Genomic DNA, 14,343 nt, shown 5'->3' with positions numbered 1-14,343 from the left:
CCAAAGACATACTGATAGCGAATTTAGATTGTGAGCCCCAATGGGGACAGTGATAATAATGTCTGTAAAGCGCTGCGGAATACAAGGATATGCCTTCTACACACGCGGCTCTGCTCCGTTCACCTCGTACACACACAGCTCCGCTCCGTACACCTCGTACACACACGGCTCCGCTCCGTACACCTCGTACACACGCGGCTCTGCTACATCCACACTGTAAACCCCTCCTGACCCCACACATAAACTTCAGCTCATCCAGCACCATGACAACCAGCACAGCAGAGTCCTGCATCCACTGAGGCCCCTGATCATGTGACCCCTGACTCCTCCCCTCCTGTGACCTCATCACAGGTCCTGTGCGCACAGAACAGCCATATATGTGGTGGCGGCTCTGCAGGTGGAGGTATGTGGAGATCTCCCATTACTGGGCACAGGGAGCATTAACCCCCTCAGCACGGAGACTCTTTTGGGGTCTTGTGTTGCCTCTTTATAAGAATCATAAGGTTTTTGTTCTGTTTCCTGTAATAGATACATACGACCCAACTATGGAGAAAGGAAGGGAGGAAACGTATTGTTCTCATAGTACAGGGCCCCTTTACTGGCCCCCATTTTGCACCTTATTCAGGATGTATGATGCCCCACACAGTGTAATGCCCCCATTATGCCTCTTATCCAGTATGTATGATGCCCCCACACAGTGTAATGTTCCCACAGTACCTCCATTATATGTAGTAGACATAATGACTTCATGGAGGATCTTCTAAAATTCACTCTTGCTTATAACGTCTTTCTTTTTGACAGGAAGAACTTCCACCAGCTATGGGGTACTGTGATGGGGAGCCCCTGTGCCCCCTTGTATGCTAACCTGTTCCTGGGCTGGTGGGAGGAAACCACAATATTCATAGATGATCATAAGTGGTGACATCCATATATTGGGGTTTGGTATAGATATATTGACATTTTTATCATCTGGTCAGGGGCGAGGGAACAATTTCTTGAATTTGTCAGGGAACTCAATATCCATAGAGTGGGCCTGAGATTTACATCGGAGTTTAGTTATAACCAGTTGCCTTTCCTAGATGTACTAATAAAGAAAGAATGGAACGGGATGGGACCCTAGGAACACTCATCTACCATAAACTTACAAGCACTAATAAAATATTGAAGTGGGATAGCCAACACCCCATCCCCCTAAAAAATGGAAAACCTAAGGGCCAATTTTTATGGTTGAGAAGTAACTGTTCTAATATCACAGATATTAATATACAGGCAATAGACATGAACATCAGATTCAAGGAAAAAGGGTATCCACAGTACATTTTGGATTTCGCACAATCGTTTGCAGATAGACAGGATAGGCAGACACTCCATACCTAACCAAGAGACCAAGAAAAATATGGGAAAACACAAGTAATAGGAACTTACGACTATCAGAGTGACCGTATTTTTATAATCTTCAGAAAGCACTGTGATATACTTGTGACCTGAGGGTTCTGTGGGATTTACTCCCACAATAACTTTCAGAAAGGGTTAAAGCTTGGGCGGAAATGGGTCTTCTAAATATAAAATGACCCAAAGCATACTGCCAAAATGGTAACAAAGTGGCTTAAGGATAACAAAGTCAATGTTTTGGAGTGGCCATCACAAAGCCCTGATCTCAATTCTATTGAAAATGTATGGGCAAAGCTGAAAAGGCTGCGAGCAAGGCGACCTACAAACCTGGATCAGTTACATCAGTTTTGTCAGGAGGAATGGGCCCAAATTCCGACCAACTATTGTGAGAAGCTTGTGGAAGGATATCCCAAACGTCTGACCCAAGTTTTCAGTTTAAGGGCAATGGTACCAAATACTGATGAAATGTATGGAAACATTTGACTTTGCAGTAAGTAATAAAAATGCCTTAATACATTCTCTCTCTCTCTCATTATTCTGGCATTTGGCAAATATTAAAAATTATGGTAATCCTAATTGACCTAAAACGGGAAAGGTTTATTCTGATTTCAGGTCAGATATTGAGAAAAACATGCAAATGTGTATTTTTATATAGTGTATGTAAACCTCTGGTTTCAACTATATATGGCTACATGCACCTGCCCCCTAGATAATGTAGGCATGGCCAAGAGTTATTTAGCAGGAGGGTGAGTAAGGGGGCATTTGGGCGATATATGCCATGGTCAGGACACCCCATTAGCCAGACACATGAACAGTTTACATAAATGTGAAACCTGATACATTTCCTTTTGTATCATTGATGCAGTTAAACCCAATGTGAGAGAACGTGATCACAATAGATGTATCCTAAAAAAGAAAAGTGAGTGGACTGTTAGACGTGATTCATTGGTCCCTAAGGGACTCAATGAGAAAATGTCCTATACCTGTTTTGTGTGAATACAGCCCCATTCTGGATTATAATTTTGGATTTTATGCTCTACTATTGCTACTTAGTTTCCTGTAAATGGGGTTCACATATTGTTGTAATTCATCGAGATATCTGAGCTTCTATATCAGAATTATTTCTTATCCGTTACTGTACAGACCAAAAGTTTGGACACACCTTCTCATTTAAAGATTTTTCTGTATTTTCATAACTATGAAAATTGTACATTCACACTGAAGGCATCAAAACTATGAATTACCACATGTGGAATTATATACTTAACAAAAAAGTGTGAAACAAGTGAAAATATGTCTTATATTCAAGGTTCTTCAAAGTAGCCACCTTTTGCTTTGATGACTGCTTTGCACATTCTTGGCATTCTCTTGATGAGCTTCAAGAGGTAGTCACCGGAAATGGTTTTCACTTCACAGGTGTACCCTGTCAGGTTTAATAAGTGGGATTTCTTGCCTTATAAATGGAGTTGGGACCATCAGTTGTGTTGTGCAGAAGTCTGGTGGATGCACAGCTGATAGTCCTACTGAATAGACTGTTAGAATTTGTATTATGGCAAGAAAAAAGCAGCTAAGTAAAGAAAAACGAGTGGCCATCATTACTTTAAGAAATGAAGGTCAGTCAGTGCGAAAAATTAGGCCAACTTTGAAAGTGTCCCCAAGTGCAGTTGTAAAAACCATCAAGCGCTACAAAGAAACTGGCTCACATGAGGACCGCCCCAGGAAAGGAAGACCAAGAGTCACCTCTGCTTCTGAGGATAAGTTTATCCGAGTCACCAGCCTCAGAAATCGCAGGTTAACAGAAGCTCAGATTAGAGACCAGGTCAATGCCACACAAAGTCCTAGCAGCAGACACATCTCTACAACAACTGTTGAGAGGAGACTTTGTGCAGCAGGCCTTCATGGTAAAATAGCTGCTAGGAAACCACTGCCAAGGACAGGCAACAAGCAGAAGAGACTTGTTTGGGCTAAAGAACACAAGGAATGGACATTAGACTAGTGGAAATCTGTGCTTTGGTCTGATGAGTCCAAATTTGAGATCTTTGATTCCAACCACAGTGTCTTTGTGCAACGCAGAAAAGGTGAACGGATGGACTCTACATGCCTGGTTCCCACCATGAAGCATGGAGGAGGAGGTGTGATGGTGTGGGGGTGCTTTGCTGTTGACACTGTTGGGGATTTATTCAAAATTGAAGGCATACTGAACCAGCATGGCTACCACAGCATCTTGCAGCTGCATGCTATTCCATCCGGTTTGCGTTTAGTTGGACCATCATTTATTTTTCAACAGGACAATGACCACAAACACACCTCCAGGCTCTGTAAGGGCTATTTGACCAAGAAGAAGAGTGATGGGGTGCTACGCCAGATGACCTGGCCTCCACAGTCACCGGACCTGAACCCAATCGAGATGGTTTGGGGTGAGCTGGACCGCAGAGTGAAGGCAAAAGGGCCAACAAGTGCTAAGCATCTCTGGGAACTCCTTCAAGATTGTTGGAAGACCATTTCCGGTGACTACTTCTTGAAGCTCATCAAGAGAATGCCAAGAGTGTGCAAAGCAGTCATCAAAGCAAAAGGTGGCTACTTTGAAGAACCTAGAATATAAGACATATTTTCAGTTGTTTCACACTTTTTGTTAAGTATATAATGCCACATGTGTTAATTCATAGTTTTGATGCCTTCAGTGTGAATGTACAATTTTCATAGTCATGAAAATACAGAAAAATCTTTAAATGAGAAGGTGTGTCCAAACTTTTGGTCTGTACTGTATATATGATATGCATAGATATTTTAGGACACTTATCTTTACACTCTTTCCTCAGTTCGAAATGTAATTAGGTAATGGCAGTTAACAGCAAGGAAGACCAAGCCGAATTTCAGTGAGAGCTGCTCGTAGGATTGCTGGAGAGGAAAATCAGAAACCCCCCTTGACTGCAAAAGACTTTCAGAAAGATTTAGAAGACTCTTTAGCTGTGGTACATTGTTCTACTGTTCAGAGACACCCGCACAAATATGGCCTTCATGAAGGAGTCATTAGAAGAAAACCTCTCCTGCGTCCTCACCATAAAATTCTGTGTCAGAAGTATGCAAAAGAACATCTAAACAAGCCTGATGCATTCTGGATACATGTTCTGTGGACTGATGAGGTTAAAATAAAACTCTTTGACCAAAATGATCAAAGGTATGTGTGGAGTAAAAAGGGCACAGAATTTCAAGAAAAGAACATCTTGCCAACCTTCACAAGCATGGGGGTGGATCAATCATGCTTTAGGGTTGTGGCATGGGATCATTTCATGGGTAGAGGGAAGAATGGATTCAATGAAATTTCAACAAATTGTTGATGCAAATAAAACACCATCTGTAAAAAAGCTGAAGTTGAAAAGAGAATGGCTTCTTCAAATGGATAATGGATTCTAAACACAGTTCAAAATCCACAATAGACAACCTCAAAGGCACAAGATGAAGGTTTTACAATGGCCCTCACAGTCCTCTGATCTGAACCTCATTGATAATCTGTGGCTAGATGTCAAAATAGCAGTACATGCAGGACGACCCAGGAATCTCACAGAACTGGAAGAATTTTCCAAGGAAGAATGAATGAAAATTCCTCAAATAAGAATTTAAAAACTCTTGTCTGGCTACAAAAAGCGTTTACAAGCTGTGATATTTGCAAAAGGTGGTGTTACTAGGTACTAACCATGCAGGGTGCCCAAACTTTTGCATCGGCCCATTTTCCGTTTTGTAATTTTGACCATGGGTGTTTACTCACAGTGGCATGTAAAGGTTTAAAGGGAATTAAGTTAAGGAAGGATTCCTTATCTTAAATGAACAGGATTTAAACAAACAGTTGTCTATACTAGAGAGAAAGCTACAGTGTCGTATAACTGGGACATCCGTTCTCCTAAGAAGACCTGAAGATGCAGTGCCACAGCAATGAGTGTGTGGCCCTCATCGAATGGACTTTGAAAGTACTAGTGGGCCAGTGAGGTCCTCACAAATCAACTGGGAGCTCTGAGTTGCCCTGAGGGGCTTTAACGATACATCTCAACCTGTATGGTCCCCACAGGGATGATGGACCTTCCCATAATGGCTTGCTGGACTGTTGTAGCTTTTAACAAAAGTTATGTACTGCCACATGTAACCATAAAGTTCTTGACTCTGCATAATGGAGGAGAAACGTTAACAAAGTGTTGTGCCTGCTATCTGATATATATACTGTACTTGTCATCAAGTTCTTGTAAAGTAAAGTTTATTTTTGGATTTTGGTCTCCTTCATTTATCTGCATACCATCTGGACTGGGCCTGCCAAGTACAGTGGCAGCATATGGTCTTCAGAATCGGGAAATATACATAGTAACATAGTAACATAGTTTGTAAAGCCGAATAAAGACTTGCGTCCATCAAGTTCGACCTGTTAGTTCTGTAATTGCTAAAGTTGATCCAGAGGAGGGCAAAAACCCCAAATGATTTAGCCAATCTTCACCTGAGGAAAAATTCCCTCCCGACTCTGAAACCAGCAGTCAGAATAAATCCCTGTATCAACCTACTATTTTATTCTTATTTTTAAGTATATGCTGAAATCTGCCTGGTATCTAGAAATGCATCCAGTCCCTGCTTGAACTAGTGTAGTGAATCTGACATTGCCGTCTCCTCACTTAGTGAATTGCATATTCTCACTGCTCTTACCTTAAAGAACCCCTTCCTATGCTGGTGCTGAAACCTTTTCTCTTCCAGTCTTAGTGAATGCCCTCTTGTTACCGTAATATCCCTCCTTTTGAACAAATCCCGGGCAAGATCTCTATACTGTCCCCTAACATATTTGTACTGTACACATTTATTATGTCCTCCCTCAACCTTCTCTTTTCCAGGCTGAATAGTCCTAGTTTTGCCAACCTCTCTGGGTATTGCAGTCCCTCCATTCCCTTTATTAATTTTGTTGCCCTCCTTTGTACCCTTTCAAGCTCATTTATATCCTTTCTATATATTGGGGCCCATAACTGAGCACAGTATTCCAAGTGTGGTCTGACCAGTGCTTTGTACAGTGGAAGAACAATGTTCTCATCCTTTGCAGCTATACCTCTTCTGATACATCCCATTACCCTGTTTGCCCTTACAGCAGCGGCCTGACTTTGGGTACTCCAATTTAATATGACTCCGCCAAATTAAAGTCTGTGATGCAATGTGTCATTGGTGGATGGAACAAGACATGATGTCCCAGATGTGCTCAATTGGATTCAGGTCTGGGGAATGGACAGGCCATTCCAAAGCATCAATGCCTTCATCATACAGGAACTGCTGACACACTTCAGCCACATGAGGCCTAGCATTGTCATGCATCAGAAGGAAACCAGGGCCCATTGCACCTGCATACGGTTTCACAATGGATCTGGGGATCTCATCCCAGGACCTAATGGCAGTCAGGGTACCTCTGGCTAGCACATGGAGGGCTGTGCTTCCCTCCAAAGAAATGCCACCCCACACCATTACTGACCCACTGCCAAACCGGTCGTGCTGGAGAACATTCTCCACTGCATCTCCAGACTCTGTCATGTCTGTCACATGTGCGCAGTATGAACCTGCTCTCATCCGTGAAGAACACAGGGCGCCAATGTGGAATCTGCCAATCTTGGTGTTCTCTGGCAAATGCCAATGACCCTGCACTTTGTTGGACTGTAAGCGCAACACCCACTTGTGGACTTCCAGCCTTCATACCACCCTCATGGAATCTGTTTCTGACAGTTTGAGCTGACAAATAAATGTTAGTGGCCTGTTGGAGGTCATTTTGCAGGGATCTTGCACTTCTCCTCATGTTCCTCCTTGCACAAAGGAAGAGGTAGCAGTCCTGATGCTGGATTGTTGCCCTCCTACGGCCCCCTCCACATCTCCTGGTGTACTGGCCTGTCTCCTGGTACAGTATATGCTCCATGCTTTGGACACTATGCTGACACACAGTTACCCTTCTTGCCATAGCTCTCATTGATGTGCCATCCTGGATGAGCTGCACTACATGAGCTACTTCCTTGGGTTGTAGACACTGCCTCATGCTACTGTACCTCTAGGGGTGAGAGCAATGAGAAAATGCAAAAGTGACCAAAATAGCCAAAAAGGATGAGAACAGAGAAATGGTCTGTGGTCACCATCTGCAGAACCATTCCTTTTATAGGGGGTGTCTTGCTAATTGACTATCATTTCTACCAGTTGTCTGTTCCATTTACACAACAGCAGGAGAAATTGATTCACAATCAGTGTTGTTTCATAACTGGACCGGTTGATTTCACAGAACTGTGATTGACTTTGAGTTACATTGTGATGTTTAAGTGCTCCCTTTATATTTTTGAGTAGTGTACTTAACAGCCTCATACACGAGATAAGTGTTGGCTGAACGGTCATTTGGCAGATGGCTATTTTTCCCGACTCCCCCAGACACACAAATATTCCAGCTTTCTTCTAGTCTGTATGAGAGAGTCACCTCCAGACTCCTATAGTGGAGGATTATCTACAGGAAGAACAAACAATTAGCCTCTAAAATTCAGGATGCCAGATCCTTCTCTGCCCTGACATCATCTGTCGGGAGGCCCCCAAATACATTATATAGTCAGCCAACCCCCAATTCATTACTTCCATGCAACTTTAGTCTAATGTGTATGGGGGCTTTACAGTGTAACTCATTGGAATCTGCCTCTGGCCCGGCCTAATAGACTTTCGTACATTGCAGGTCCAGACACCATTATTAGGTTTTTAAGTATTGTAGTAACTAGCCAGCCCCATACTATCGAGTATTGGGGGAGGAGGGGCATTCACCCGAACTCTGTCAAACCTTATTAGATGCCATGTTTGCTTTTGACACCAGCAAGTGGTTAAACTGCCAGGGTTCTTGTTGCAGCCGAACCTGTGCCATCCCTGCGGTGTACATCTATGTTCCGGTGCTCAAAGGAATTAATTATATTAAAACAAATGTTTAATGTGTTAGAAAATAACAAAATTTGTCTTATGCTGTTTGCATGTTTTTTTCTTTTTATTAGAATTGTTGGTGCCAATTTTCTTTTGTTTTTCTTGTAATATAGGAAAGCCTAAGGCCAGAAATAAACCCCATAAAACACTGTACATGGAGACTTTGGTATCAAACAATTTCTGCCGACAATATTTGCATCAACAAAAAAAGTTTTATAAATGCATCAAACTTCTGTGTGTGAATCAGACATAAAATCTAACAAGATAGAAGATTACAGTCCGGGGAAGACAGGAAACATTCATATAGACGGGTGGTGATGTAGTCAGTGATGGACTCTGGCCAAATATGTTTCTAGAGCCGTAGAAGAAGATGAAAATGTCGTCCTCATCATGAAGTAGTTATTTCTCATGTCACGTGTAATGAATATCTCCTGCAGTATAGATAATGCCGATTCCAGTGTCGATAAATGAGACCACAACTAGCATTATGGAAGATGAGTCTATGAGAAACTTATTCAGCTGCAGACTCCGAGGAAGAAACTGCTTGTTGTCTGTGGCCTAAAATATATTTGTTTTATTAGCAGATATAAAGAAAAAAACTAAATAGTGTAAAATAATAAATCTCATATTTTTCTCTAATTATCTCCAGTAATTGTATTATTACACAGGATTTTTATGATGTTACATCTACTTATCTTCTCATTTAGGTCTCTACAATAGTCGATCTGCTCAGTGACAATCTTCTATATAAGAGAGTTTTCCTGATTTACCCATCAAAACTGGGTATGGACAAGGACAAGATGGCAGAGAAAATATTACACCTCGCCCTAGAGATCCTCTTTCATCTTACTGGAGAGGTGAGAGATTCTGATGACGTCACATTATATCATTCTTATCTATGGGAATAACAGATGGACAGAACTAGAGAAGTGAGGACTCTGGAAATGTCTGTAATGAGATTTATTAATGTCTCTCTCCATAACCAGGATTACACAGTAGTGAAGAAGACCTCTAGTGAGCGCTGTCAGGACCCTGTGTCTGAGGGATGGAGAAGACCCCTGAGCCCAATCACGTGGCCTCCATCTCACCCCCTGATACATGAGGACATTAATGACCAGAAGATCCTAGAACTCGCCTACAAGATGATTGAGCTGCTGACTGGAGAGGTGACACTGCTGGGAATGCTAGGATATTATACAGTAACGCTATGAAGGGATCGCAGTGATGACATTATCATTGTATGTGTCAGGTTCCTATAAGGTGTCAGGATGTTGCCGTCTATTTCTCCATGGAGGAGTGGGAGTATTTAGAAGGACACAAAGATCTGTACAAGGACGTCATGATGGAGGTTCCTCAGCCCCTCACATCTCCAGGTAATAGACAGGATTAAATACACACGACCTATAATTATCTGTATGTAAAGAATGAATTCAGTCCCTGTATGTGTTTCCTCCAGATCTATCCAGTAAGAAGACACCACCAGAGAGATGTCCCCCTCCTCTTCTTCCACAGGACTGTAAACAAGAAGACCCCAATGTTCCTCAAGAACATCAGGTAGATGGAGAGAAGATATCATGAGATCTTCTCTATGATATGTAGTGGCTGTGAAGGTCTTGTGCTCAGCAGGGCTGTGGTGTCTGAATCGGAGCCCATTTTGGCAGAGTCGGAGTGGTATAAAATGGACCGACTCTGACTCTTAAAATATATAATAAATTGGGTACAGTAGTTCAATGCAGTTTGTGGGGAATATTTTTTCATAAGAATTTGGGAAAGTTATGAAATGTCCTATAAATGTCTGTCCTATTCCTGATCTAAGGGTCTAGACTTTTAGCTGAGATGAATCTGTGCTACAGTAAATTTATCACTTAAACATGAGCCATGTATGAGGGAGTTGTGGAGTCGGTATCATGAAAATTGAGGAGTTAGAGGTTTGGCTTACCAACTCCACAGCCCTGGTGCTCAATCTTGTTTTATCCACCAGTATTATATGGTTTATACTTGTGTAATGAGAACGGTGGAGATGGCAGGATTAGAGCTGATCATAGATGTGACTTTTACAATATTTGTTTCAGGGTGAAGATCTGACCCATATTAATACTACAGAGACATATGTGAGGGGTGATGAGCGGTGTAAAGAGGAGATTCCTACATATGACTACCCAGGTGAGTAGTGACCACTAAATGCAGAGAAGTCACAGATTCTTCTCAGTCACCGGCTGTGGCTGCTTTATCGGTGGTGAAGTCCGGCCGTATCACAATCGTGTGATCATCATTCTTCCACTAGACCACAACATTCTCCCCTACACAAAACTGTTAACCCCGTTCTGATGTTGTAAGTAATAATACGTCCCTGTGCCCTGGACCTTATGGACCAGGAACATATTATTACTACATGGCGATCACACCCGCACACAGGCACAGGCTGTACGGGCGCAATAGCCACCCGTGTCAGCTGATTCTGACAGCTGACACCCGGCACGCAGTGTCCGCACCGCTCCCGGCAGCACTTTAACCCCCTAAATGCTGTAATCACTGTGATTGCAGCATTTAGCGAGTAAGCAGAGGAATAGCAGCGGGGTCTCGATCGTTGCCATGGTGACCCGATGTCGTCATGACAACATCCGGGTCACCAGCCCCAGCAAGTTAGTTTGATCATGCGCAGTGCATGATCAAAGTAACTCGTGTCTGCAGAGCTGACAGTTTATTAGTTATAGCAGTGATCCTGCTCTGCTATACCTTATAACTGCGATCAGCCTGTTGTAAAAATATATAAAAAAATATATATTTTTAAAAGATATATTAAAAATAATATATGAAAAAATAAATAAACAATAAAAACACACATATTTGGTATTGCTGCGTCCGGAACGACCTGACCTATAAAGCTGTCCCACTAGTTAACCCCTTTAGTGAACACAGTAAAAGAAAAAAAACTAGCAAAAAACGGTGTTTTATCATTGTCAAACAAAAAGTAGAATAAAACGCAATAAAAAAGATGAATGTAAATAAAAATGGTACCGCTGAAAACGTCATCTTGTCCCGAAAAAAGAAGCCGCCATACAGCTCCAATGGTTGAAAAATAAAAAAGTTACAGCTCTCAGAATAAAGCAATGCAAAAAAAAAATAGTTTTTATTGTGTAACAGCGCCAAAACCTAAAAAAAACAATATAAATGTAGTGCGGCTGTAATCGTACTGATCCGAATAATAAAGCGGCCTTATAAATTTTTCCACACGCGGAACGGCATAAAAAGAACCCCCAAAAAAGTATTCCTGAATTGGTGGTTTTTGTTTATTCCACCTCCCAAAGATCGGAATAGAAAGTGATAAAAAAAGTCACGTGCCCAAAATGAGTACCAATAAAAACATCAACTTGTCCCGCAAAAGCAAGCCTCAACATGACTCTGTCGGACGAAATATGGAAAAATTATAGCTATCAAAATATGGCGATGCAAAAACCCTCAGTGAACTGCAGCCTTGCAGCGCTGGGATCCTGGGTTGAAATCCAACCAAGGACAACACCTGCAAGGAGTTTGTATGTTCTCCCCGTGTTTCTCTGGCTTCCTCCCACACTTCAAAGACATACTACTGATAGGGAATTTAGATTGTGAGCCCCAATGTGAACAGTGCCAATAATGTCTGTAAATTGTCTGAATTGTAAAGCGCTGCGGAATATGTTGGCACTATATAAATAAAAAGATTATTATTATTATATTTTTGTACCTTAGATGTGAGTTCCTTATACTCCAACATTACACATATTTTAGGTTTAGAGGCTATTGATCATTATTTGTGCTCAGATACCTCTATATTTTTGGAACAGAAAAGGTTCTTATTAGAAAGTATTGAGTTTATCTTAAATAATAAAAAAAAAATATTTGAAGGGACCACATAAACAGATGAGAGGTTGTGCGATGGGGATGAGATTCGTCCCTAGCTATGCTAATTTATTTATGGGGAGGTTTGAGTCCATCTTCATCGTACAGTCCCATTTATATACTAGACATATATGTCTCTATAGGAGATTTATAGATGATCCTTTCTTTGTCAGGACTGGTACCCTTGAGGAAGTTTTTCATCTAATATATCCAGTTTAAGTATTCAATTCCTTGACCTCCTGATTCAAAAAAAACCCAGAAGGAAAGATAATCACCTCCATGCATTTCAAAGAGGTGGATGTGAATAGTTACCTAGCATATAATAGCAGCCATCTTCCAGCCTGGGTGCGTAATATTCCCTATGGACTGTATTGGAGAATTAGGAAAAATTGTAGTAGAGATGTGGATTTTATTAATGAATCTAGGATTTTAAAGATGAGATTCAGGGAAAAGGGATATCCTGACAAATTATTAAGTGATGCATATAAGAAAGCCAAAAGTTTACCCAAAGAAAAATGCTTGGAAATGATAAACAATAAGGGGAATCTGGCCGGACCTACCACTGTGGTAAAAAATGAGACTATTAAACCATTGAGTGCCGAGTATAGTCTCATTACAACATTTAGCCAATCTAGAGTTATTCTTAATAACCTATTGAAGATGTACTGGTTAATTTTATCCAGTGATCCCATTTTGGGCAAGCAACTACCGGCCAAACCAAGGATTATATATAGGAGGTGTCAGAATATGAAAAATGTGTTAGCGCCTAGCTCCACATCACTAACTAAGAATTATATAAAGTATAAAAATATAAACCAAGGAAGGAGGGATGGGTGCTTTAGATGTAGAACATCAAAATGTCTCTGTTGTGGGATCTTTAATAATGGAACAAAAACTTTTAGAATTCGCACACCACGGGGGAGACTTTTCAGATTAGATGCTGGACAGACTGCCAGTTGTCATATGTGATATATTTGTTGGAGTGCACATGTGGTCTACAGTATGTAGGTCGCACCATACAACCAATGCGCGCCAGGCTAAATAAACATCGGCAGAATATCAGAAATGGAGATTTGTTCCATAGTTGTCAAAGCACTTCTTAGAAGATCAGAAAGATCCAAAATATCTACACCTTACGATTATTGATCATATATCTGACACGGTGCATGATAGAAAAGGTTGGTAAACCGGGAAAATTATTGGCTCTATAAGTTGGGAACTTTATCCCTGGAAGGTCTGAATCTCTCACTTGAAAATATTATTAACTAAGTAATATCATTTATATAGAATTGAAAAATATAGTGGATATTTATTTTTATTAGGTTTTTAATAAGTTAATATGAGTGTAATTATGAAAAACTGCAGCTTTTACTCTTTTTATATTCTCCTTTTATATGTATATACAGATTAGGAGGGCTTCTTAAAGAAAACTTAACATGTCTGTGAGAGCCAGAATTCTTGCTGGTTGGTAGGTGATCAAATACTTATTTCATGCAATAAAATGCAAATTGATTATTTAAAAATCATACAATGTGATTTTCTGTTTTTTATTTTTAGATTCTGTCTCTCACAGGTGAAGTGTACCTACGATAAAAATTACAGCCCTCTCCATTCTTTGTAGGTGGGAAAATTTGGAAAATCACTAGCGTATCAAATACCTATTTTCCCCACTATACATAACATTGTTTGGCTTTTTAATACATATTTGGGAGGCAGAATGAACAATCAGTTGAACACCTCGCTTTACTGGTTCACGCTATGAGGTTTTCTATTAGACTGTGAATTGTCATTGTCCTGGTGAATAATTCAATATTTTTTACATAACTTCCCATTTTTACAGACAGTTTAAGTAGAAATGTTCAAAACTATAAAATTCAAGGATATTTAATTCAAAAATAATAATTGGTTTTATTCTTGGCAGATGACTGTACCAGGAGATCAGAGGGACAGCTGACATCTTCAATTTTTAAATCGGGTGATCTTGAGATCCCCCAAGATGCAATTGAAGTGAATGCCATTTCTCCAGATTTACCATCATCCCTTCACAGAAAAAATCTGTCATCTGATCCTATGAAACAGGTCCTATCTTCTGGTTCATTACCGACTACTAAGGAAAATCAAAGTCAC

The 14,343-nt window shown here is 40.8% G+C and overlaps 2 protein-coding genes across 3 annotated transcripts in view; both read left to right on the top strand.

Moving 5' to 3' along the window:
• LOC141182612 (uncharacterized) overlaps positions 1-14,343 on the top strand; it is a 55,714-nt gene that overhangs the window by 39,539 nt on the left and 1,832 nt on the right. The gene's annotated exons all lie outside the window — the stretch shown is intronic.
• Positions 318-14,227, top strand: LOC141182608 (gastrula zinc finger protein XlCGF66.1-like). Of its 2 annotated transcripts, XR_012257929.1 has the most exons (8): positions 318-403; positions 9,048-9,197; positions 9,327-9,506; positions 9,590-9,713; positions 9,797-9,894; positions 10,413-10,503; positions 13,623-13,684; positions 13,774-14,227. XR_012257929.1 is itself a non-coding variant. In XM_073660769.1 (7 exons), the coding sequence occupies exons 2-7, from the start codon at positions 9,126-9,128 to the stop codon at positions 13,625-13,627; spliced, it is 570 nt and encodes a 189-aa protein (XP_073516870.1). In that variant the 5' UTR covers positions 318-403; positions 9,048-9,125; the 3' UTR covers positions 13,628-14,227. The 2 variants fall into 2 exon arrangements, 1 of the variants encoding a protein (XP_073516870.1); XM_073660769.1 differs by having other exon boundaries at positions 13,623-14,227.

Source organism: Phyllobates terribilis, unplaced genomic scaffold (genome assembly GCF_046119375.1).
Source record: "Phyllobates terribilis strain yellow unplaced genomic scaffold, ASM4611937v1 Scaffold_35__1_contigs__length_13245226, whole genome shotgun sequence".
NCBI classification, from domain to species: domain Eukaryota; kingdom Metazoa; phylum Chordata; class Amphibia; order Anura; family Dendrobatidae; genus Phyllobates; species Phyllobates terribilis.
The sequence above is the reverse complement of the archived record's forward strand: the minus strand, read 5'-3'. Positions and strand labels throughout refer to the sequence as shown.